Source organism: Carcharodon carcharias, chromosome 4, assembly GCF_017639515.1.
Source record: "Carcharodon carcharias isolate sCarCar2 chromosome 4, sCarCar2.pri, whole genome shotgun sequence".
NCBI lineage: Eukaryota > Metazoa > Chordata > Chondrichthyes > Lamniformes > Lamnidae > Carcharodon > Carcharodon carcharias.
In genome coordinates, this window is record NC_054470.1 from 25,271,161 (window position 1) to 25,296,188 (window position 25,028).

General features: G+C 41.6%; 1 protein-coding gene across 7 annotated transcripts in view; it reads left to right on the plus strand.

Annotated features, from left to right (window-relative positions):
• Window positions 1-25,028, plus strand: part of vps13a (vacuolar protein sorting 13 homolog A) — a 524,014-nt gene that overhangs the window by 282,156 nt on the left and 216,830 nt on the right. For all 7 annotated transcript variants that reach the window (XM_041186720.1, XM_041186723.1, XM_041186721.1 and 4 more), the window contains exons 37-42: window positions 3,396-3,568; window positions 10,496-10,716; window positions 10,803-11,035; window positions 11,338-11,430; window positions 11,532-11,891; window positions 21,788-21,889. In XM_041186720.1, the coding sequence (XP_041042654.1) occupies window positions 3,396-3,568; window positions 10,496-10,716; window positions 10,803-11,035; window positions 11,338-11,430; window positions 11,532-11,891; window positions 21,788-21,889 (1,182 nt within the window). The remainder of the gene's footprint in view (window positions 1-3,395; window positions 3,569-10,495; window positions 10,717-10,802; window positions 11,036-11,337; window positions 11,431-11,531; window positions 11,892-21,787; window positions 21,890-25,028) is intronic.

Genomic DNA, 25,028 nt, shown 5'->3' on the forward strand with positions numbered 1-25,028 from the left:
CAAGTGTGGCATCAAGGAGCCCTAGCACAATTGGAGTCAATGGGAATCAGGAGGAAAACTCTCCGCTGGTTGGAGCCATACGTAGCACAAAGGATGATGGTTGTGTTGTTGGAAGTCAGTCATCTCAACTCCAGAACATCACTGCAGGAATTCCTCAGGGTAGTGTCTTAGGCCCAACCATCTTCAGCTGCTTCATCAATGACTTTCCTTCCTTCCATCATAAGTTCAGAAGTGGGGATGTTTGCTGATGATTGCACAATGTTCAGCACCATTTGCGACTCCTCAGATACTGAAGCAGTCCGTGTCCAAATGCAGCAAGACCTGGACAATTTCCAGGCTTGGGCTGACAAGTAACATTCGTGTCACACAAGTGTCAGGCAGTGACCATTTCCAACAAGAGGGAATCCAACCATCGCCCTTTGATGGTTCAATGGCATTACCATCACTGAAACCCCACTATCAACATCCTGGGAGTTACCATTGACCAGAAACTGAACTGGACTAGCCATATAAATACTGTGGCTACAAGAGCAGGTCAGAGGCTAGCAATCATGTGACGAGTAACTTGCCTCCTTACTGCCCAAAGCCTGTCCATCATCTACAAGGCACAAGTCAGGAGTGTGATGGAATACTCCCCACTTGTCTGGATGAGTGCAGCTCCTACAACAATGAAGAGGCTGGACATCCTCCAGGACAAAGTAGTCCACTTGATTGGCATCACATCCACAAACATTCACTCCTTCCACCATTGATGCACAGTAGCAGCAGTGTGTACCATCTACGAGATGCACTGCAGGAATTCACCAAGACAGCACCTTCCAAACCCATGACCACTAGCATCTAGAAGGACAAGGGCAGCAGATAGATGGGAACACCACCACCTCCAAGTCACTCAATATCCTGACTTGAAAACATATCGCCGATCCTTCACCATTGCTGGGTCAAAATCCTGGAACTCCCTTCCTAACAGCGCTGTTGGTGTACCTACACCACATGGACTGCAGTGGTTCAAGAAGGCAGCTCGCCACCATCTTCTCAAGAGCAACTAGGGATGGGCAATAAATGCTGGCCCAGCCAGTGAAGCCCGTGTCCCGTGAATGAACAATTAAATAAATAAATAAATAAATAACCAGGGGCTCTAGATTTTGCAGTACCACTCTTTTTTTCTTTGTCTACACTGTGCCTGTAGAATCTTGCTTTTGAATGCCCTCCGACAGGTCTGTCACTGATTTCTCTTCAAGTAGCTGTAACCAGTCCACTTTCACCAGATCACCTCTCAGCCTCACAAAATTTGTCTTTTCCCAATTTAGAACTTTCACTTCTGTTCTATCTTTGTCATTTTCCATAATTATGCTAAATTTAACTGTATTATGGTCACTATCTCCAAAATGGTCCCTCGCCTCTACTTCATCCACTTGCTCAGCTTCATTTCCTAAGCTAAATCTAGAATTGTGCTCCCTCTCATTGGGCCTCTTATGTGCTGGCTAAAAAAGTTCTTTTGCATGCAATTCAAGAATGTTGTGCCTTCTGTGCCCATTACGCTTTTCATATCCCAGTTGATATTAGGTTAGTTGAAGTCCCCAACTATTATTGCCCTGTTGTTTTTGCACTCAGAAGGTTGCCTACATAGTTACCCTCTCACTATTTGGGGGTCTGTAGTACACTCCTAGTAGTGTGGCTGCCCTGTTTTTATTTTTGAGCTCAACCCAATGGCCTCATTTGATGATTCATTTTGTATATCATCCCTCCTCACAGCTCTAATTGAAGGTACCCCGTTTGTTGCTAGCATCCAACTTTCCGATCCCACAAAGACACATGCTCCATGCCTGGTGTGTCCTAAGCATATTTAAACAGCTGACATCGCATTATTGGTGGGTTATCTGCCACACACACAGCTGTATGCACACAGCTGGGAGAATCTACTCAAAAGGGTGACTTACTGTACAATAATTTCCACCATGAAGTTGCTTACAGAGTAACCATTCCATGACGGCAATGGAGGCAGGCCTTTTACTGGGCTCAGGGTGGGATGCCTCTGTCTTTGCGCCTGACATAGTTTTCAGTCCGGTTCCTGTCTTCTCCCTGCTTCAGGGGGCTGCAGCCCCAACATGACCCCACCCCTGACTCCAGGGTTGAAAATATACGAGTTTGTATAAGAGTCAGGTTTGCAATTCAAGAATTGGCCAACTGTAAATTTCTGCCTTCAAGGGGAAAATCGCAACTAATGTTGACCCTTCAGCAGAACTCATCTGATGACCTGAATTGCTAACCCTGTCACTGAACCATCTGCCCAACTTGGCTGTGCCCAGCTCCCAAGACCTTTAGTTTCCCAAGCTTTGAAACATTCCGGGGATATTGTCTGGCCAAAACTGGGTGTTCAGTTATTTTGTCTCAATTTAACTATCTGTGCCTCTGAGATGTGTTTTATCTTAGTTCCCACACAAGAAGTTGTCTGTTTTCAACCCAGCTAGATTTCTGCTGAAGTCTGCCTTTTGATCATTTGGCCCCTTTTACATGTTTTGGATCAGTAAAACATTTGGTCAATTCAGGCTCAAAACTAAATTCCCATCCAGGTCACCTCTTAACTGCTTTTGCCCGGAATAACAACATTAAAAATATAGTTCAGTATAACAATAAAATTAAAGATGTGAGTCAGTGATATAGTATTTGAGATGGATCCTATTATTTAGCAAGAAAATGCAATGTAGACATTTCCCACGATTCATGGGTGGGAGACATCGCAGCCTTATTCTATCCTAAGCTCATCTGATGTCCATTCATCCACACTTTCGGTTGTGCCTATTAGACAGTGACCAGGATCAGTTTTTCTCTTTCCATCCTTCTGTGCTGCAACAATTCTGTAATTGTTTTGGCTATTTGGATTTTGAGACCAATTGTAGTGCACCAACATTGGCATGGATGAGACCTATGAACTGAACACAGCTGTGGTTTGAACTTCAGACTTTTCTGAACCATCTTAACTGACTAAGCTGTCCAGGAATCTATGTATTCTATAAATACATTTTATCTTGATTGTTACACTGAAAAAACACTAGTGCTATAATAAAAACAGAAAATGCTGGAAAAAACTCAGCAGGTCTGACAGCATCTGTGGAGAGAGAAACAGTTAACATTTTGAGTCTGTATGACCCTTCAGAGCAGAGAATGATAGGGCTATTGCTTGAGAACTTTGAACTTTAATGATATTTATGTGTTTATATTTACAGATTAATTTTATAATCTTTAGATGTGGAACAAACTCTGATCAATTGTATTTCATTCTATGATCATATTTCTTTTAACAGATTGTCTCTTAATTCTAAAAATATGAATTTCTCGGTTTAAAAATGCTTAAGCTTACGATTAAAACTAATGTCAGTTTTCTATTAAATCAGATGAACATTGCTGCAGAACAGAGATCTGAACAGGACGAACTAGCAGAATTCAAATTACACAGGCTTTCCAGTTTTATCACAATGCTTTCTGATGGATCCATGAATGTTACTGTGAAACTTCTTAATTGTATGCTGGATGATAAACGGAAGGCGATAGAGAAAGCCACATCAAGGTGCTTTTATTTTTTCTATATGCAGTACCTAGCTCATGTATGCTTTTACTTCACATCAAATGTTTTTGTTAAAAGCAATAACTGTTACCCTTCACTGCTGGCCCTCCCAGCTCTCCAGAAATGTAACTTTTGAAAAGGTCCCCGACTGTGGTTTTTATAGCCAGGGCCCAAGCTTCACCCATTTGTAGATCAATTTTAGTTGTACTGCTGATGACATTTGTACTACATTTTGCATGTGTTTTTAACTAGCGGGTGTTTAAAGTGGTGCCCTGCTGAGTTGCTACGTTCCAATTCAGCTGCCAGCACAGTTCTGTGGGAGACTGGGTATGGTGAATTGTCATCTGAAATTCATTGTGCATCCTCATTTTTTGCCCACAATCTCCTACGAGAGAATTCAAGGTAAGCAAAGAGAACATTACGGCAAAGTGGCTAAGCTTGCTTACATTCCTATTTTGCCTGTAAAGAATGTAATCTGTTGTATTTCTTCCACATGAGATAAAGTGTGATCTGATCAGGGCACTGTGTAATTCAAGTACAACTTCCTCCAACCTGGCATTTAGCATTTTGTCAATAATTCTGTTTGCTTTATTGACTGCTGCTCTGGGGTGATTGGCAGAATCAGTAAATACCTTTTTCTTTTAAAGCAGTTGTTTCAATTTTTATGAAAATCATACTACATTCCTTTGGAAGTCTTCCCAACTATTTGTGGATTACTGCCACTGATAGCTTATCCGTACTTTGAGGTAACACATTTAGACATCCATTATCAGGTGTGGCTGATTTAATCCATCAAAAACATACTATTGCAGGATCACGCTGGAGCGCAAAGGATTCTTGTGTTTATTTTTTCCTCTACCAAGATTTCTCTTGCTCTCTCACCCTCTTGTCCTACAAAGAAGAGCTCATGGGCCTCTGTCACTAAAATTGAGGTCATTGTTCTGCTGCCACTGCCTTCCCTTTGCTCATTAACCCCAGGCTCTCCTGTGTCCTAGCGCTGACCCCAATTATACTACACAGTTCAAAATCTATTTGGTTAAAATTGTGGAACAGAAATGGAGCTGTTATATTGCTAGGAGTTTACTGTAGATCCCATAGTCAGAAAGAGACTGTGGGACAAATCTGCAGGCAAATTTCAGAGAAATGTAAAAATATTGTAGGAACAATAGTGATAGCAGTGGACTTCACATGCCTTAATATGGACTGGGAAAAGAAACAGAATAAAGGGCAAGGAGATTGAGTAATTCCTGAAGTGTATACAGGAGAACTTTCTCAGTCAATATGATTCTAGCCCCACAAGGAATGAAACGTCACTGAGTCTAGTTCTGGGGAATGAAGTATGCCAAGTAGAGTGTTTCAGCAGGAGCACATCAAGTTAATAGTAACCTCAATATAATTAGTTTTAAAGTAATTATTGGGAGGGGACAGTGAAATGTCAAAGATGAACATGAACCCAACAGGAGGAGAATCAATTTCAATAATTTGAGAAGAGATCTAGCGTAGGTAGACTGGAAAAAAAGATTGACCAAGAAAGCAGTAAATGAACAATGGCTGTTATCAATGCATTGTTTTGGTACAAACCAAGGATATTTCCCTGAGGAAGAAAGATGGGGCATCTAATGTTAGAAGCTTGCTGGGTGACAAAGGAGTAGAGGTAAAAATAAAATAGAAAATGGAAGTTTATGACATATGTTAGGTTCAGATACAGAATACAACCAAAAATCAGGCAGAACATAAAGATTGAAGGCATAATTTGAAAAAGTATATATGGATAAAGAGACAGAATGAAAAAAAGATGAGCAGGTAACATAAAAGGAAACCCCAAGATCTTTTCCAAATATATAAAGACAAAAGGTTAGTTAAAGAAACGGTGGAACCAATTAGAGACAAAGAGGAAATCATCCTGTGGAGGCAGAGGGTATGGCTGAGGTACTGAATTTGTACTTCTCATTTGGAGAAAGATGCAGGTGAAGTTAATGGAGGATTGAGATATTGGATAGAATAAAAATAGATAAGAAGTAGGTTCTAAATCTCAGTTAACCAGTCACCAGGTAATGATGGAATGCATAGGATGGAGATAGCAGAAGCTCTGATCACAATTTTTTAGTCCCCTTTTTATATTGGAATGGTTCCAGAGGATTGAAGGATTGTAATGGTACACCTATATTCCAAAAAGGAGAGGGGTATAAACCTGGTAACTACAGGCCAATCAGCCTAATATCAGTGGTGGGAAAACTACCACATGCCATTGTCAGGGATAAAATTAATACTATTTAGTGATGCATGGGTTAATGACTTCCAGAATGAATTTGTTAAAGATGTCTGACTAACCTCTGATTTGACCAAGTAACAGAGGATTGATGAGGGTTATGTGGTAGATGTTATGTGCACGGACTTTCATAAAATACCACGTAACGAACCAGTTTTGAGTACAGAAATACATGGTAGAAATGGTAACTTGTAAGTGAAATTGACTGAGGGACAGGAATCAGAGAGTGTGGTGAACATATGTTTTTCTAACTGCAGCAAAACAGGCAGTGGGGTCCCCCAGGAGTCGCTATATGACCTGGACTTGGGTACAGGGATTACAATTTTGATGTTTATGATAGATACAAATCTTGACAACTGAATAAGGAGCCAGTGTAATATGTGCAGACTATCGACAGTCAGGACAGACACATGTCCAATGCAATTTAATGTGGGTGTGTGTAAATTGATGCACTTGAAAGAAACAGGATAGAGAGGCAGTATAATGTGAATGGTGCTAATTTGAAGAGGTGTAAGAACATAGGACCAAAATAAAAGCAAAATACTGCGGATGCTGGAAATCTGAAACAAAAGCAAAAATACTTGGAAAAACTCAGCAGGTCTGACAGCATCTGCGGAGAGGAATCAGGTGCTGTCAGCCCTGCTGAGTTTTTCCAAGAACATAGGACCTGTGGATGTATAGTCCCAAATCTTTGAAGGTGGCAAGGCAAGTTTACAAGGTAGTTAAGAAAATGAATGGGATAATTGGCTTTGTAAAATGGGCATTGAATACAAAACCAAGGGAGTTATGCTCAATGATTGCAAATCATTTTTTAGGCCTCAGCAGGAGTATTGTGTAGAACTCTAGCCACCAGGAAGGATGTCAAGTTTCTGGAGAGAGTACAGAAGATGTTTACCAGGATGATAACCAGGGATGAAGGAGCTCAGTTATGAGGAGGGATTGAAAAAACTGAACTTCATGGTAGGAGGAAGAGAGTGCATATTGCCAACTTTAGTAAAAAAGCCTGCCTCACAGTGATAATTAGCGCCCTCAAGCTGCTGGCCAGTCTGATTGATTGGCTGGCAGCTCTAGCAGTCCCAGCAGCACCAGAATGGAGTAGTGGGCGCCGCTGGTACTGGAAATAGGCACAGGGATAATGACAGCCATGTGTCCGGACCCACTAAGCCTGGGGATATGATTGGGGAGGGATCAGAGAACCTGGTGAGGTGGGGGAGGGGTGGTGTTAGGATGTCAGGGAACGGGTTTTGGAGGCCGGGCAGGGAGGAATAAAGCGGGGTAACATCTTTGGGAGGGGGGCTGCCCTGATGCATACAGTACACCCCACTGCTTTCCCACCTTTTCTACAAAGGTTAGAAAAAAGGCCTACTCATTCCTACCCACCTGCCCAAGCCAATTATGACATGGGCACATAATATTTGGATCAATTGGCTTGGTAACGAGCTCAATATCCCGTTAATTATTTATATAAAATTTGCAGCCAGGCTGCTGATTTTGGTGCCTGCCTACTATTTTATGGAGATTGGGTCGGGGTGGCCAGGAAGGCAGTGAGTTAGGCACCCATCACATTTTACATGGCTCCCCCCCATCTCCCAACTGAAAACATCCCTGGCAGGGGAGTGGGTTGGGGTGACCATAAAATCCAGCCCTGGGATTGTTCTCCTTTAGAGTAGAAAAGGATGAGGGGCGATCTAGTCGTGGTATCCAAAATGATGAGAGGTTTTGCTATAGCAGGTAGAGAAAAACTAGTTCCTCCACGTGGTCAGGGGTTTAAAGTAATTGGCAAAAGAACTAGAGGGAACATGAGAAATTTCATTACTCAGAGGGATTTAAGATCTGGAATGCACTGAAATGGCAGTAAGATTAAATTCCATCGGAAATTTTTGGAAGGTAATTGGATCTGTACTTGAAGAGAACTAATTTGCAAACATGTGGAGATGGAGCTAGAGTGTGGGATAAGTTGGACTGATCTTTCAAAAGAGTTGACACGAGCATGACAGGCTGAATGACTTCCTCCTATACTATTAAAAGCTAATATTCTATATATTATTCTCTAATTTCTTCCACACCTCCCTTCACTTGGCCCTTGCCAAGTTCAACGCATCTATGAATCCCATCTCCTGCTTTTTTTTGACCCATTCCCAACACAATACTGATCACCCAACTTTCCCTCCTGACATGTGTGCTACCTGCTATTGTAAATGGGTACACCACCTCAGGCTCTATTTAACTTTCTTTCAAAACCCCACCAGTCTTTCACCTAAAGCCTGTAGTCATGAAGTCTGAGTCACAAGCAAGGTGGGGTTGTTCCCACTGCTTCATCAATTCCTGAGTAGGGACCTGATGGGTATCCCAGTGCAGCAGTCAACTGCTAGATTGGCTTCCGCAGCTGCAGCATTGTCTGTGCAATGAAGTTGTTGATCAGCACTGTAGACCTACTCTCTTGTTGCTGTTGATAGAATCCAGAATCCTCATGCCTGTCATGAAAGTTTAATAATTTTCATGATATTTTTCTGGTTTATTGTGAAGTAGGTTTATGGCGGTAAGTATAGTTGGCTCTGTCTGCGATTTAATTACATTTGGAGTCAAGACTGCAAGCTTCAACTAATCAAAAGAAGCTAGGTGCTTGACATGCTAAGGAATAAACATAGATGTTGGTTTAGCATGTAAGTTGTGAAATGAAATTGCCTTTTTAGATGGATGAAGGGAGATTTGGATTTTAAAGGGATTTTAGTCTGTTTACAACTAGTTAGATAAGCTAGACTAAAGAATATATTTGTTTTTCTCAAAGGTTACTGACAAATAGTGGCAGCATGAAAGTTTTTATATTATGAGGAAGATATAGTTTCAAATACATATGAAAACAGAATTTACATATTAAAAGAGAGTAATATATATAAAGGAGAATGAGGCTATGTGTCAGGAAAAGGCCCTGTGAGATCTAACAGAAGTGTGGGAAGTAGCCTTAAGGAAGCCTCCAGCATTTGTGCATTAGCCTGCTGTCTACTGAAACTGAAGCTGGAGAAAAGCCAATTGGAATTCCACTATCCAGGATATTGTGTTAATTTGCTGGATCTATTTAAAATCTATTTTTGGAACGTTACCTTAAAGTGGGTGTAACTGGAGGCTGTGTTAATTAGGAATTTTAGGAATTATTATCGCAGTAATTTGTAGTCTTATGTATGTGCTTGGAATCTTTTATTTTGTTAATAAATATTTTAATTTAATTTTTTTACATCTCGAAGTCTTGATGGACTTATTATGTCTGAATTCAGTGCACGCATCTCAAAATAAATACAAATTGCAAAACTGTTGCGATAGAGCGACCAAGTTTCCCTTGTGGATTTTGTCCGCCTGGCGCACATCATCTGCAGGGTCGTAACACCTTTTTGGTGCTCCATCCTCTAAACTCCTGGCTGTTAAGTCTGACTGTTAAGTCTGTCTCACCAGCCTATTCCTTCTAATTCCATCGTTCTCTTCCACCCTGTCACCCCTCCCTGAAATTGGATTCAGACACCTGGAAGCTCACCTGGCATCACAGGATTTATTTGGCCTAGTGTAACGACTTTGCAGTTGTACCTAGTTAAGTCTCAATTGATTGCCATTTCTTGAGGTGTTGAATTCTGGCTTTCCATTGGCCCCGAGCTACATAACAAGGCCAGAGACCTTGCTTGCTATCTCCTAGAAATGCTCTCTCTCTCTTTGCAACACTCTTGCCACTCCTTATATGTCCTTCCTTCGCAGTCCCCGTCTTCTCCATAGTCCTCCTGCATCTTGGCTGACTTGTGAGAAGTTAGGATATTTTAATTACTCTTGATAGTGTTGAGATGCCAATGGTGGAGATGGAGATTGGAAGTCTGGGTCACTGTATTGAGAAATAGTATGCAAGCAGGTGTTCACCTAGTTGTGGATTCCTTTCCTCTACTGGCAACAGTAATTCCAACACCTTTTCATGTGGGAGCCATATAAACCTATTTGACTGACCAGTCAGGATAATTCCTTAATTGGCTTTGGTGGGCTAGAGCTGTTGCTGGGAGTCTGAGTTCTTCTCACTTATCTTCAGGTAACTCTGCAAACCAATGTACTTGTAGGGTTGGACAATTTTGGGTTGCCAAGCAATAGGAAGCTTATCAGTGTTCTAACTGTATCCCTGTGTACACTTGAGGGTTTTGGTTCTTGTCAGTGTTTGTTCCTGTGTAACAGAATCTGCTTTGCATTTCAATCAAATAGAAATTCTATAATAAAAACAGAAAATGCTAGAAATACTCAATAGGTCAGGCAGCATCTATGGTTAGGGAAACAGAATTCAACTTTCAGGGCATTGGCCTGTCACCAGAACATTAACTATCTTTCTCTCCACAGATGTTGCCTGACCTGATTATTTCAGACATTTTCAGTTTTTAATTCAGATTTTGAGATTTCCAGCATTCACAGTAATTTGCTTTTGAAATTGAAACGGTACTTTTATAGATCTTTCAGTACCTTGAATTTAAGGCTCCTTAAACATAGCAAATGACCTTTTATGTGCATCAGGCATTCAAATGGTCAGGGGAAAACGAGAAATGAGTGCTCTAAGTTTATTTTTCTTTTGCATTTCATTCCTTACAGGTGCATAGTAATTGCTAATTTGATTTCTTCCCCCAACCCCTTCCCCACCCCTCCAGAATGGTGGAAATGAAGCTAGGTGTTGAAAAGAATGAGATGATTGACTTCAGCTACAAACAAGGAAGAGAAGGCATGCTTCTAGATGCAACTGTACGTGATATCTATGTTTGTGCAAGTATGGAATTTCTACTCACAGTGGCTGACTTTTTTGTCAAGGCAAATGACCAAGTCTCTACAGTTCAGATGAATAAACCAACCGTAACACCATCAAAAGAAAAAGGTTTGGAAGATCATTAAGGGCACTTAATTTTTTTTAAATTTGCAAAAACTCTATGTATTTACATCCTTTCTCTTTATTTCTTCAAGTGCCATCACAAGCTGCATCTAAAATGGAACTTAGTGTTCACATTCAGAATCCAGAGATTGTCTTTGTGGCAGATTTGACAAGAGCAGATGCTCCATCACTAGTGGTGACTGCACAGTGTGAGGCTGACATTACTAATGATCCAGAAGTTAAACAGATAACTGCAACTGTTAAAGATCTCAAAGTTATAGCCTGCCCATTCCTGAAAGAAAAGAGAAAAAATCAAGTTACCACGGTATATGTAAATGATGAATTTAAAATTTTTGTGTGTTGGTTCATAGTGAACTTTGCATTTGTGATACTTGTTAAATTAATCTATATGTATTTTTATTAGATATTTCTGTATTTCAGGTTTGCTTTAATTTTAAATAAAAGTAAGCCTGAAAAGCAGGTTTTTTGTTTTGTGTATAATGCCACTAAATTTACATATTACTATTGATTAGTTTAATCTGAATTTAGTTTATTGGAACCGCTGTATTTGCAACAGTAGAGTCTTGAACCTATAATTGTAATAATTAATCTTCATTCAAAAAATAGGTCTTACAGCCTTGCAGTTTGTTTTTCCGAAGTGTGCAAGCTGCTTGTCATCCCAGTTTCTTGGAATTGGCAGTAAAATCGCTAATGCTGAAAGTAAGAAAAATATTTTGTCTGTGTATCGCTTTACAGTTGCACAATAAATTAAAACTCATGTTCAACAACTTGAGGTGTTTTTATATGTGCTTATTGCCTAGGTATCTCCTGTTATTATTAACACGGTGATTACAATTACGTCTGCCTTAACTCCTGCTGTCGAAAGTCCACATGAAAAGGACAGTGAAATCCCGCCTGACTTGTGGAATAAGAAGGATGTGAAAGATTTAAAACTCTGGTTTTTGGAGAATACTAAAAATAATGAAAGTAAGGATGGACCAATAGTACAATTACCATCTCCAGGAGAGAATCTAAAAATGACATTGGAATTTATTTGTTTGACGCTTGAAGCGGGTGTTGGACACAGAACCGTTCCAATGCTTTTGGCAAAGTCAACTTTTAAAGGAGATGTGAAAAATTGGAGCACACTCATTAATCTGCAATGTCACCTTAATTTAGAGGTAGGAATTTGCTGGAAAAGCCTATTTATTATATAAGCATGTATCTATACTAGTCCTGCATGTACTAATTGTGGGGTTGTTTTTGTTTTGCGGCATGAATTTTTGTGATGTGAAAATTTTGCTGAGTCATAGTAATTCAAACTTGATAGGTTTTCAGTCTATTTTAATGTAAGCAGATATGCGTTTAGCACACAGCATTAATCTAAGAAAGGCTGCATTGTTGGTCATAGAATTGTTTGAAAAGGAGAATGAGGGAATGTTGTATGGTGGTACAGTGCCATCTTTCGGATAAAACTTTATACTGAGGCTCTGCAGTGGACAGAAAAGATTCCCTGACACTAGCTGAAGTGGAACGGGGGAGATCTGCTGAGATCCAGGCCACTATTTACCCCATCCATTCAAGAAACAATAATTGATCATTCAACAATTGCTGTTTGTGGCATTTTCAAATTGGCTGTCATTTTGACGACAAAACAACAGCAACTAATGTTCAAAGGTAATTTGAAACAAAAACAGAAAATGCTGGAAAAACTCAGGTCTAACAGTGTCTGTGGAGAGAAAAACCAAGCTAATGATTTGAGTCCGTATGACTCTTCAGAGCTGAAGAGAAGTAAAAATGTGATGAAGTTTATACTGTTTAAGGTGAATGGAGCAGGTGGGGCTGCTTATAACGTCAGCGATAGGTGGTGGCAAAGGAGAGATTGACAACGATATCATGAACAAAAGGGCAAAGGTGTGTTAATGGTAGTGGTACTGGCTAAAGGAGGTGCTGATGGTGGCAGGTGCCTTTCAGGTGCTAACGAATGCAAGCTCCAACAACTCGATACCAATGCCCATCCAGGACCCTTCCTGCCCCTCTGACCCCATCCTGTCTTCTAATCCCAGCCCTTGCCGTGTATTCACCATACCCTCTGACCTTCCCCTCTCTGATGTTGAACGTTCAGTACTCAGCAAAGGGCTCAGTTTCATACCCTTACGCCCTCACTTCAATGAATTCCTGGCTCGGCACGATGCTGAACTCTCCATCTGCCGCCTTCGTCTCCGTGCTCACGTCTTTGGGCAGGAGTCCTCCTCCCCCCACCCCCCCATTCAACGGATCCTTTCACCAATCTCGAGTATTCTCCCTCCACCTGGACCTCTCCCTCTGGCATCTTATCTGCTCTTGATCTTTTCGTTGAGAACTGTCAGCGTGACATCGGCCATCTCAGTTTCTCTGCTCGGCCCACCCACTCTAACCTGTCTCCTTCTGAACTTGCCACATTCCGTTCTCTCAGGTCCAAGCCTGACTTTGTTATCAAACCTGCCTACAAGGGTGGTGCTGTTGTTACCCGGTGCACTCTACCTTGCAGAGGCTGAGCGCCAACTCTCAGACACTTCCTCCAACCTCCCCCTGGACCATGACCCCACCACCGAGCATCAAGTTATTGTTTCCAGGATTGCCACTAACGTCATCTCCCCAGAAGTCTTCCCCTACAGCTTCCAACCTCATAGTCTCCCAACCCCAGACAGCCAGCTCCTATCTCCTCCTCAAAATCCACAAACAGGACTGTCCCGGTAGACCAATTGTGTCAGCCTGTTCCTGCCCCACGGAACTCATTTCTTCCTATGTTGACTCCGTTCTCTCTCCCTTTGTCCAGTCTCTTCCCACCTACATCCGTGACTCCTCTGATGCCCTACATCATATCAACAATTTCCAGTTCCCTGGCCCCAACCTCTTCACCATGGACGTCCAATCCCTCTACACCTCTATCCCTCACCAGGATGGTCTGAGGGCTCTCCGCTTCTTCCTTGAACAGGGGACTGAACAATCCCCATCCACCACCTCGCTTCTCTGTCTGGCTGAACTTGTTCTCTCACTGAACAATTTCTCCTTAAACTCCTGTCACTTCCTCCAAATCAAAGGTGTGGCAATGGGTACCTGCATGGGCCCCAGTTATGCCTGTCTCTTTATGGGGTATGTGGAACATTCATTGTTCCAGTCCTAATCAGACCCCCTCCCACAAGCCTTTTTTTCGGTACTTTCTTGACTGTTTTGGTACCACTTCATGCTCTCGTCTGAACCTGGAAAAATTGATCAATCTTGCTTCCAATTTATACCCCTCTATCACCTTCACATGGTCCATCTCTGACACTTCCCTTCCTTGACCTCTCTGTCTCAATTTCTGGTGATAGACTGTCCACCAATATTCATTACAAGTCCACCAACTCCCACAGCTACCTCGATTACAGCTCCTCACACCCTGCTTCCTGTAAGGACTCCACTCCAATCTCTCATTTCCTTTGCCTCTGTCGCATCTGTCCCGATGATGTCACTTTCCAAAATGGCACTGCTGACATGTCTTCCTTCTTCCTTTGCCGAGGTTTCCTACCCACTGTGGTTGACAGGGCCCTCAACTGTGTCCGACCCATCTCCCACGCCTCTGCCCCCACACCTTTCTCTCCCTCCCAGAACCAAGATGGGGTGCCCCTTGTCCTCACTTTTCACCCCACCAGCCTCCACATTCAAAGGATCAGCCTCTGCCATTTCTGCCAACTCCAGCATGATTCCACCGCCAAATACGTCTTCCCTTCACCCCCACTGTCGGCATTCCTTAGGGACCATTCCCTCTGAGACACCCTAGTCCACTCCTCCATCACCCCCAACACCTTCATCCCCCTCCTACGGCACCTTCCCATACAATCGCAGAAGGTGCCACACCTGCCCCTTTACCTTCTCCATTCTCAATGTCCAAGGGCCCAAACGCTCCATTCAGGTGAAACAGCGCTTCACTTGCACCTCCTTCAATTCGATCTACTGCACTCACTGCTCCGAATGTGATCTCCCCTACATTGGAGAGACCAAACACAGGCTGGGTGACTGCTTTGCAGAGCACCTTCGGTCTGCCCACAAGCATGACCCAGACCTCCCTGTCGCTTGCCATTTCAACACACCATCCTGCTGTCATGCCCACATGTCCATCCTTGGCCTGTTGCAGTGTTCCAGTGAAGCCCAACACAAACTGGAGGAGCAGCACCTCAACTTCCAATTAGGCACTTTACAGCCTTCTGTGAGTTCAACAACTTCAGACCATAAACTGTCTCTTCCATCCTCACCCCTTTTTTATCCTCTTTTTTTTCAATATTTGTTTTTATTTTTTTATTTTTATTTTTAATCCACTTATTTTTATCTTCATTTATTTTCAATTTTATTCATTGTTTTATCCCCACCCGTCATCCTATTTTCGATCTTTTTTCCCATCACAGTCCCATCCCCCCACTCCGCCCCCACACGGGCCATCTGTCACTTGTTCATGTTGTCCTTTCCAGAGTGCTTATCCTTCTCCTGCTATTATCACATTTCCTATCCTGCCACTATCAGTACTTCTTTAGCCCTTACCACTACCACTAACGCCCCCTTTGTCTTTTTGTCCATAATATCTTTGTCAATCTCTCCTTTGCCCCCATCGATCACTGGCCTTCGATCCAGCTTCACCTGCTCTACCGCCCTTAAATAGTATAAATTTCATCACATTTTTACTTCGCTTTAGCTCTGAAGAAGAGTCATACGGATTTGAAACTCTGTTTTTCTCTCCACGGATGCTGTTAGACCTGCTGAGTATTTCCAGCATTTTCTGTTTTTGTTTCAGGTTTCCAGCAGCCCTTTATTCAAAGGTAATTTGTTGACTGTAAGGCCCTTTCGACATCTAAAGGATATAAAAGATACTAAATAAATGAAAGTTCTTTAATTTTTTTCAAAGATGGACTTGTGCTCCAGAACTAAAGCAGCTACAACACTGGCATCTATCCAGCAAGGTGAAATTTTGCTTAAGTCCACAAAAGGAAGGCAGATACAATCTGCCCAATACTGCCCCTTCAGCCTAATCATCAGCAGCACTATTAAGCAGCACTTGGTCAAACCTATTCAGTGATAGCTGTTTTGGGTTCCACTGCTCCAGACTTCATTCCAGCCTTGGTCCAAACATGAGAAAAAGACACGAATTACAAATGAGGTGAGAGTCACTGCCTTGATATTAAGACAGCATTTGATTGACTGTGGTATCAAGGAGGCCATAGTAAAATTGAAGTAAATGAAATTCGAGGGAAAACTCTCTACTGGTTGGCATCATACCTAGCACAAAGGAAGATGGTTGTTGGTGGCCAACCATCTCCGTCCCAAGGCATTGCTGCAGGGATTATTCAGGACAGTGACCTAGGCCCCAACCATCTTCAATATCTACAACAACAATTTGTATTTATAGAGCACTTAAAATGTAGTACAATGTCCCAAGCCACTTTACAAGAGTGTTAACAAACAAAATTTGACATACAGCCACATAAACAGACATTAGCGCGGTTGAGAAAAAACTTGCTCAAAAAGATGGATTTAAGTTATGTTTTAAAGGAGGGAAGAGAGCTGGAGAGGTTTATGCAGGAAATTTGAGAGCTGAGGACTACGGCATCTGAAGATACAGGTGTCAATGGTGGAATGATTAAATTTCCCCCCCTTGCTCAAGAGGCCAGAGTTGGAGGAGCACATATACCTCAGAGAGTTGTTGAACTGAAGGAGATTACAGAGATGGAGAGGGATGAAGGCATGGAGGAATTTGAAATTCAGGATAAGAATCTTAAAATGGAGGCGTTCCTTAACTGGGAGCCCAATTAGGTCAGTGAACAGTGATGGATGAACATTACTTTTTCAAGTTAGGATACAGGCAAAAGAGTCTTTGACCTCAAGTTTACTGAGGGTAGAATGTGGGAGACCAACCAGGACTGCATTATATTTGTCAAGTATAGAGCTAAGAAAGACAGAAGTGTGGGTTTCAGCAGCAAATGAGCTGAAGAAGGGGCAAAGTCAGGCTATGCTACACAGATGGAAATAGGTGGACATAGCAATCTCATGGTCAAGTATGACTTAAAGATTGCAAATGGTTTGGTTCAGCCTCAGACAATTGCCAGGTAGTGCAATACAGTCAGTATCTAGGGATCGGAGTTTGTAGTGGGACCAAAGACAATGATTTCATGATTCCCAATATTGAAAGTACCTTTAGCTGTTTCATCAATGACCTTCCCTCCATCATAAGGTCCGAAGTGGGGGTGTTCACTGATGATTGCACAGTATTCAATTCCATTTGTAAATCCGCAGATAATGAAGCAGCCCATGCCTGTGTGCAGCAAGACATGGACAATGTTCACACTTGGGCCGATAAATGGCAAGTAACATGAGAACCATGCCAGGCAATGACTTAAGAAACTCATCAAGGCAGGCATTGTTGGCTTCCCATCCACTATCTTGAACACTCCTTCAACCCTCAGCATATCATGGTGGCATATGTACCAACTACAAGATGCACCACAGCAACTTGCCAAGGCTCTTTGACAGCACCTTACAAACCTTTGACCTCTACCACATAGAAGGTTGAGGGCAACAATGCATGGTACACCACCCATAAACTCCCCTCCAATTCATACACCATCCTGGCTTGGAAATATATTGGTCCATAACTTCCAGTAGAGTGGCAATTGAGTTGGATTGCCACTCCGCTCATAGTTAATTACCTTGAAATCCAGCCACTCCTATCTCACCTGACCTTCCAACTCAGGCCAGGCAAGATCTGTGCAGTGCAGCGTGCTTCTAAAGCTTACAGTCAAAGGTAGCTCAGTCACAGGAAAGTAAGCCACACCTTTTTTATGGGTTGGGGCTGGGGTGGGGGAGAGTCGCGAGTTGGTTGTGCATGGGGGGAAGGGGAGTGTGCAGGGAGGGTAATTGATAGGGGGTAATTGGGGGGTGAGGAGGGTGGGAGACCCACAGTGGGGGTAGTTCAGTGGGGTCGGGACGGGTCAGTTCTATAGTTACCAGTAGCTAGAAGTGCTTTAATTCTATTGCTGTAACACAGTCAGAACCACCCGAAGTTTGCGATTTTAAATCGCATTTTCGGATGGTTGCCAGTCGGAAGTTTGGACTTCCCAGGTAATTGCTGCGCAAACCTGGGACCCTCCGGGGAGGGTTCCCCACCCCAGCGCATCTTTTGGTTACCCCCTCCCACACCAGATATACTGCCCTGGGGATTGCCATTTCTTCATCGTTGCTGTCAAAATCCTGGAGACTACCCACATCACCCCCCCCCCCCCCCCCCCCCCCCCCCCGAAGCAATACTGTGGGCTACTTTCACCACACGGACTACAGTGGTCCAAGAAGGTGGCTCACCACCACTTTCTCAAGTGCAGTTAGGGATGGGCAATAAATGCTGACTTTGCTATTGATACCTACACTCCATGAATGAATTTTAAAAATAGAAAAGAAAGAAATAACTTGCAATTACGTGGAAGCTTTCATGACACCGGGACATTCCAAATCATTACAGATAATGAAATACTTTTTTGACGTGAAATCACTATTGTAGCCTTAGAAATATGACAGCAAATTCCCACAAACAGTAGTGGAATAAATGACCATACTATCTGTTTTTCCATGTGTTGATTGAGTGATAAATATTGGCCAGGACATTGGGAGAACTCCCTTACTCTTCTCTGAACTATGCTGTGAAATCTGTTATATTGACTTGAGAGAACAGAAGAGACCTTAGTTTAACATCCCAGTTGAAAGGTGGTTCCTCCAACAAGGGAATACACTCTGTGTTACCCTGAAGTGTAGCCCTGGATTGTATTCAAGTTCTGAAAAAGGACTTTTTAACTCAGAGGCAAGTGCACTTCCAATGAGCTAAAGCTAATGCTGATTAGCAACATCTGACTACAATGTATTTGACCTGCAACAGCTCAGAGCTTTTGTTAACTCTGCTGCTGTTTGACAACTTTAATTTTTGGTACTTGTATAGACAGTGTCCTCAAGATTTGTGAAAGGCCAAGTTTTGTTGTTTCAGTTGATTTCATTCTTTTACTATCCTTTGACTTATACCATTTTAATACCCTTTTTTCAAGTCAAATATTGCGCCCAAACCTAGAGGTGTGCCATTGGTGGCCTTGATGAAACACAATGATAGTTAGATCAGGATTTTATGACCCTGGTGGTAAATAGTTTCATTAATTTCCAATGCAGAGCCACTAATACAGCTTTTAAAACAAAACTGAAGAAGTTTTAGATTTAGTGCTGTTCAACTACATTGGTTAGCTATGTTTCATGCCTTGCATGTACTTTTAATGTTTAAAATTTTATTCTATTTGGGCCACTTTGTGCTATTTCAATATTGTTTAACATATTTGTGTTTGGTATTTTTGGTCCTTTCTTCCTCATGGATCCATGTTCTGTGATTGAGTTTCTGGAATGAGGAGAAAAGGAATATGTACTTCACAGGGCCATCTTCTTTAATCAAATGATACACATTCTCCACACACACAATCTCACTGACCTGTCACTGAAACCCTGCAGGGGCATAAGCCAGGAATTTCCAGTCCTGCTGATGGTGGGAAACGTCACAGGCAGGACAGAAAATTTGAAGAGATGGCCAAAGGTCTATTGACTTTAAGCGGGAATTTCTGTCAGGACTGGAAAATCCTGGCCATAGTTTTGGGCATTAATATTAAGTTAGTTCTGTTTATTTTCAGATCAAATTAATTGGCCTAATGATAGATCACAGATCTGAAACATTAACTGCTTCTCTCATCACATATATTACCAGACCTACTAATTATCTCAGCATTTTGTTTTTATTTTGTTTTATTTCAACATCTGCAGTGTTTTGCTTTTGTGTTAATTGTGTAATGTTTAGCCTTCTGAAATAGGAAACAGCATATGGCATTTTTCCTCTTTGTGACCAGCAACCTTTCCCCCAAGAGGCTATTAAGATACAGTAAAATCCAACAGTATATGCAGGGTGCATATGATCCAAAGAATGAAGAATCGTCTACTTTCTTGGCAATGTTCTGTCAGAATAACTGCTATAAAAAAACTCGATCATGGGCTATGGGCATTGCAGTCAAAGCCTCATTTATTGCCTGTCCTTACTTGAGCTAAGGAGATATTGGTGGGTGACATTTTTGAATCACTGTGATGCTTGTGATAACGATGTTGAATAGGGGATTCCAGGATTTTCACATTGCAATAGTGAGCAAGTAATATATCTCCAGTCAGGCTGAATGTCAGATATGACTCCAGCCACTGAAGATAATTTGTCTTTTGGCCTCTACCTTTGGCCTCTGTTTCACCTGGTGTCAAACTCCTGGTACACGACTGGTGTTGCATGCTGCCTTGATGTTGAGGGCAGTTATGATAAACTCTTCTCTATTAATATCCAGCTCTTGAATCTGCCACTGAAGAAGTGCTTAGTTGAATCTTGAGCCAAGGTTTCAGTGGCATGCCATAGAATAAATTATTGGGAACTAGGTACTAATTGATGGCACTATTAGTTACACCTTTTGCTATTTTGAGATGAGGCTGATACAGAGGTAATAGCTGGGTGAATTTAACTTGCTTTTAATGGATAGTGCTAGATAGTTCTCAATGTTTGGAGGCACTTATGTTGTATCACAGTGCTATTAGCTAAAGGTGGTATGTTCTGGTGCCCAGGTCTTAAAAAGTTGCAATAACTTTTGCTATGTCCAATTCACTCAACATTTCTTAATATTATATGGAGTTAACCAAGTCGCTGAACACTTGCATCTATCATGGTAGCAATCTTGGGAGGCCAAGTAGGATCATCCACTTGGCACTTATGGCTCAAGACATCTGGAAGCAATTATTAGTTTAATTTTGTTGAATTTTCACAATGCTGATTAATGGCAATCATGTCCTGTGAGATCCTATCTTTTTGTTATGATTGTAGATTTTTATGGCTCTGCGATAGACATCACTAATTGATTTTTTAAAAAACCTTGAACAGTTGTGTCCTAGGCCCATGACCTTTCTTCCTTTTATGAGTTCAGTTCCTTTTGGAACTCATCAGATAATGAAGCATTCCATTCCTACATGTAGCAAGACCTGGACAATATTCAGACTTAGGCTGATAAGTGGCAGGCAACATTCGGACCACGTAAGTACCAGGCAATGACTATCTCCAACAAGAAAGAATTAACCATCTCCCCTTGATGTTCAACTGCATGTTGCTACAGCACCTTTGGGGGCACCATTAACCAGAAACTGGACCATCCATATAAATGTTGTGGCCATAAGGACAGGTCAGAAGTTGGGAATTCTGCAGTGAGTAACTCAATCCTGACTCCCCAAAGTCTTTCCATCATCTATGAGGTGCAAGTCAGGAGTGTGATTTAATAATCCCCAATTGCCTGGATGAATGCAGCTCCAAGATGCTTTACACCATCCAGGACAAAGCACCTCATCCATTACCTTAAACATTCACTCGCTCCATCACCAGTGCATCCTAACAGCAATATGTACGATGCACAAGGTGTACTGGCAACAACTCACCTAAGCTTGTTCAACAGCACATACCAAACCTGCAACCTTCTGAAATCTAGAATAACAGTGGCAGTAGGCCCACGGGAACGGCACCACCTGTATGTTCCCCTCCAAGCCATGCACCATCCTGACTTGAAAATATATCACCTAACTTCACCGTTTTGGGTCAAAATCCTGGAACTCAATTCCTAACAGCACTGTGAGTGTATTTGCACCACATCACTGTGGGTGTTTTTGCACCACATAGACTACAATGTTCAAGAAGGGGGCTTATCGCCACCTTCTCAAGGGCAATTAGGGATGGGCAATAAATGCTGATCTTGCCAGTAATGCCCACATCCTCTGAATGAATAATTTAAAAAGAGAAAGTTTAGGAAATCTGAGACCTCCTTTGGAGCTGGGTAGATTTGTGAATTGTTGCTTCTTCTGTTGGAAGAGAAAAAATTGAGGCAAACTGTAACCTTCGAAATATGACTGTAATGACAATACAGAAATAGCAAAATCAGTTCTACGTTTAAAGATAAATTAACTTAACATTTTTTCACAGGTACATTACTATAATGAAGTGCTTGCTGTATGGGAACCACTACTAGAACCATTAGAAATTGAGAACAGTGAAGACTTTAGACCTTGGGAACTTGGGATCAAGGTTTGTGTATTCACTGTGATCATTTTTATAAATGTTTCAATTCAGATTATTACTGCTATAACTTTTATAAATCAAAACATAACATTAATACTAAGAACAGAAGTTTATTCCAGCTGCTTCTAAGTTTAGTTTGATAATATTTGTCATTTTGAAAGTGATGTGATGTTTTGTTTTCTGTTTCGTATTGTAACACTGGCAAAATATTAATATAATAAAAGTTTTATTCTTGTAATATGAAGCCAAAACAAAAAATGTAAACAGAATTTTAGATGAAGGTTAAGTGCTTTCTCCTCTTCTTCCTTGTTCTATTTACCCACTCACTTAATTTGTCTTTTTCTCTTTGGAGCCTCTTTGTGCCTTCCCCACAGTTTGCATTCCCATCAGCAAACTTAGATACATTACTCTCTCTTTGTCTACATCATTATTATAAATTGTAACTAGCTGAGGCTCCAGCACTGATTCTTGTGACACTGCACTAGTCATAGCCTGCCAATTTGAAAATGACTCATTTATCCCTACACTCTACTTTCTATCTATTAACCAATTCTATACCCATGCTAATAGATCTTCCAACTCCATGAGCCCTTATCTTGTGTATAAACATTTTGTATGGCACACATCGAATGCCATTTGGAAATCCAAGTATACCACTTTTACTCGTTCCCCTTTATCAACCCTACTAGTTCTGTTCTGGCACCCATCTGTTTACGAAAGATGATAGAGACGCAGCAAACCATTTCAGGTGGGTTGTCTTCATGTGGCGCACCTTTGCTAATGGCTGAAGAGGCCAATCCTTCAGTGGCAGGTTCTGTCACAAGTGCCGCACGTGAAGCTACCAGCTTACATTCTCAAAAAACTCTTAACAAATTTGTCAAACAGGATTTCCTTTTTGTAAAGCCATGTTGATTTTTTCTGATCATTCTATGCTTTTCTAAGTGTACTGTTGAGACTTCCTTTTGAGATGACTGATGTCAGGCTAACTGGCCTCCGGTTCTCTCCTTTTCTTGAATAGTGGTGTTGCATCTATGGAATTGTGGAAAATCATAACCACTGGACCACTATCTCTGCAGCTATCTATTTTAGAACCCTAGTATGTAGATCATCAGGTGCTGGGGACTTGTCAAATTTTAGTCCCTTGAGCTTATCTAGTACTTTTTCACTGGTGATATTAATTATCATAATTTCCTTATTCTTATTAGCCCCTAGGTTGCCCTGTATTACTTGTATGTGACTTTTGTCTTCTACTATTGTTATAATCAGGAGAGGAGAGGTCAAATGGCTGCCCTCTTTTCCCGCTCCTCATTTGGCTACAACACGGCTTTTTAAAGAAGGACATGCTTGCCATTCAGTGAGTGATGAACTATTAACTTGCTGTGACAATATAAGACACACGGGTTTCCTTGAGGTTTTAAAAAGAAAGAAAATAGAATTTTTTGTACTTATCCCAGTCTAAGTAAAATAGTAAAAACGCTCTAACTTTCACTTATTGCCCCCCTCACTCACACTTTCACTTACTCACTCACTCAGTCACACTCCCTCCTAACAGCACAGTGGGTGTCGCTACACCACATGGACTGTTACAGTTCAAGAAGGCAGCTCACCACCACCTTTTCAAGGACGATAAATGCTGGCCAGGCCAGCAATGCCCACATCCCGTAAAATGAATTTTAAAAACTCACTCTTCCCCTCCCGCCCTCCCTCACTCTCTCGCCCTCCCCTGCTTGCCTTCACTCACTTACTCACCCTCACTCTGGCCCCCATTCTAGCCATCACTCTCACATACACACAAATAGATTACAGATTATATATTATTATAGATTACAGGGAGGATAGATTAAGCAATTTAAAGTCTAGTAAAGTTAAAGGGGTATATGGCTCTTGAAGGTTGGTGACTTTTCTGGCTTTAGGTTGAACTAGGTCCCTCTGGAGTCAGCATTGAGGTGGTTTAAATGTGTAGACGGACAATTTATCTGTTCTTCTGAAGATGGTAGCTGCAGGGTTGAATTCTTTTTAAAATCTCTGACTGCAGCACATGAATAGTTAAAAAACAGCAGACAAGGCTCAAAACTTGTCTGACTTGTCTGAAACCTGCAAGCTGTCGGGAGAGGGAGACCCAAGCAGCGATCTTGCTTCTTCAGTGTCTTGTGTGTGTGCTGCTCTGCAGAGAAAACAGATGCTTAAACACACATGACCCTCTCTGCAACAGCCCAGTGACCTAAATATGGCCATGCTAGTGCATTCCAGTTATAACTATAGTATAAGAGTCTGGTGCGTTTAGGGTTAATGGGGGACTGAGTACAGTACCACCCATACAGAGAGTAGGTGTGATGTTGAATAGAACCACGTGCAGACCTAAGCATGCAGACCACTCCTAGCTTGTAGCCTTTACTGCGTATTTGTAAATAGTTCTAGTGTTTAATAATGACTTAAGTTAACCTGCTAAAAACAACAAAGATTTCAACAAACCTACTGAGTTGTAACCAACACTCCACAACATTAACTTGAATAAATTATGGCTGAGTTGTTCTCTCTCAGGCAGAGTCCTTTGTCTGAAGTGATTATGTCTAGTGCTGGTTCCCCATCCAGTTAATTCTGAATATCCTGGGAATGGGGACAGGAGATGTGGTTCATTCACATTCTCCGAAGTCAGTTGTCTTTGGGCTCTTGCAGACATCTGGGCTCCACTTAATGGCCTTGAAATGTAAAAGGTACAGCAGTGCAAATGTGCAGCTATCTTTCTGACTTCCAAATCACTGGAATGTGACTTTAGTCTTTCCAAAAAATCAATTAATGGTTTCCAACCAGTAAATTCATAAAGTTATGTTTTCATAAAGCATGGTCTCACAACACTGTGAAGGCATATGCACAATATGTCTTTGCCATTTCCTCATTCCTGATAATTTCTCCTCCCTCTACACCTAAGGGACCAATGTTTACTTCAGCTTCTGTCTTCCTTTTTATATTACCTGTAAAAGCCATTACAATCTGTTTTTACATTTTTGGCTGTTTTACTCTCATTCTATTTTTTCCCTTTTTATCATCTTTTTAGTGACCCTTTGCTGGTTTCTAAACACTCCCAAATCCCAGACTTGCTACCATTTTTTTGCAATATTATAAGCCTCTTATTTTAATCTAATAC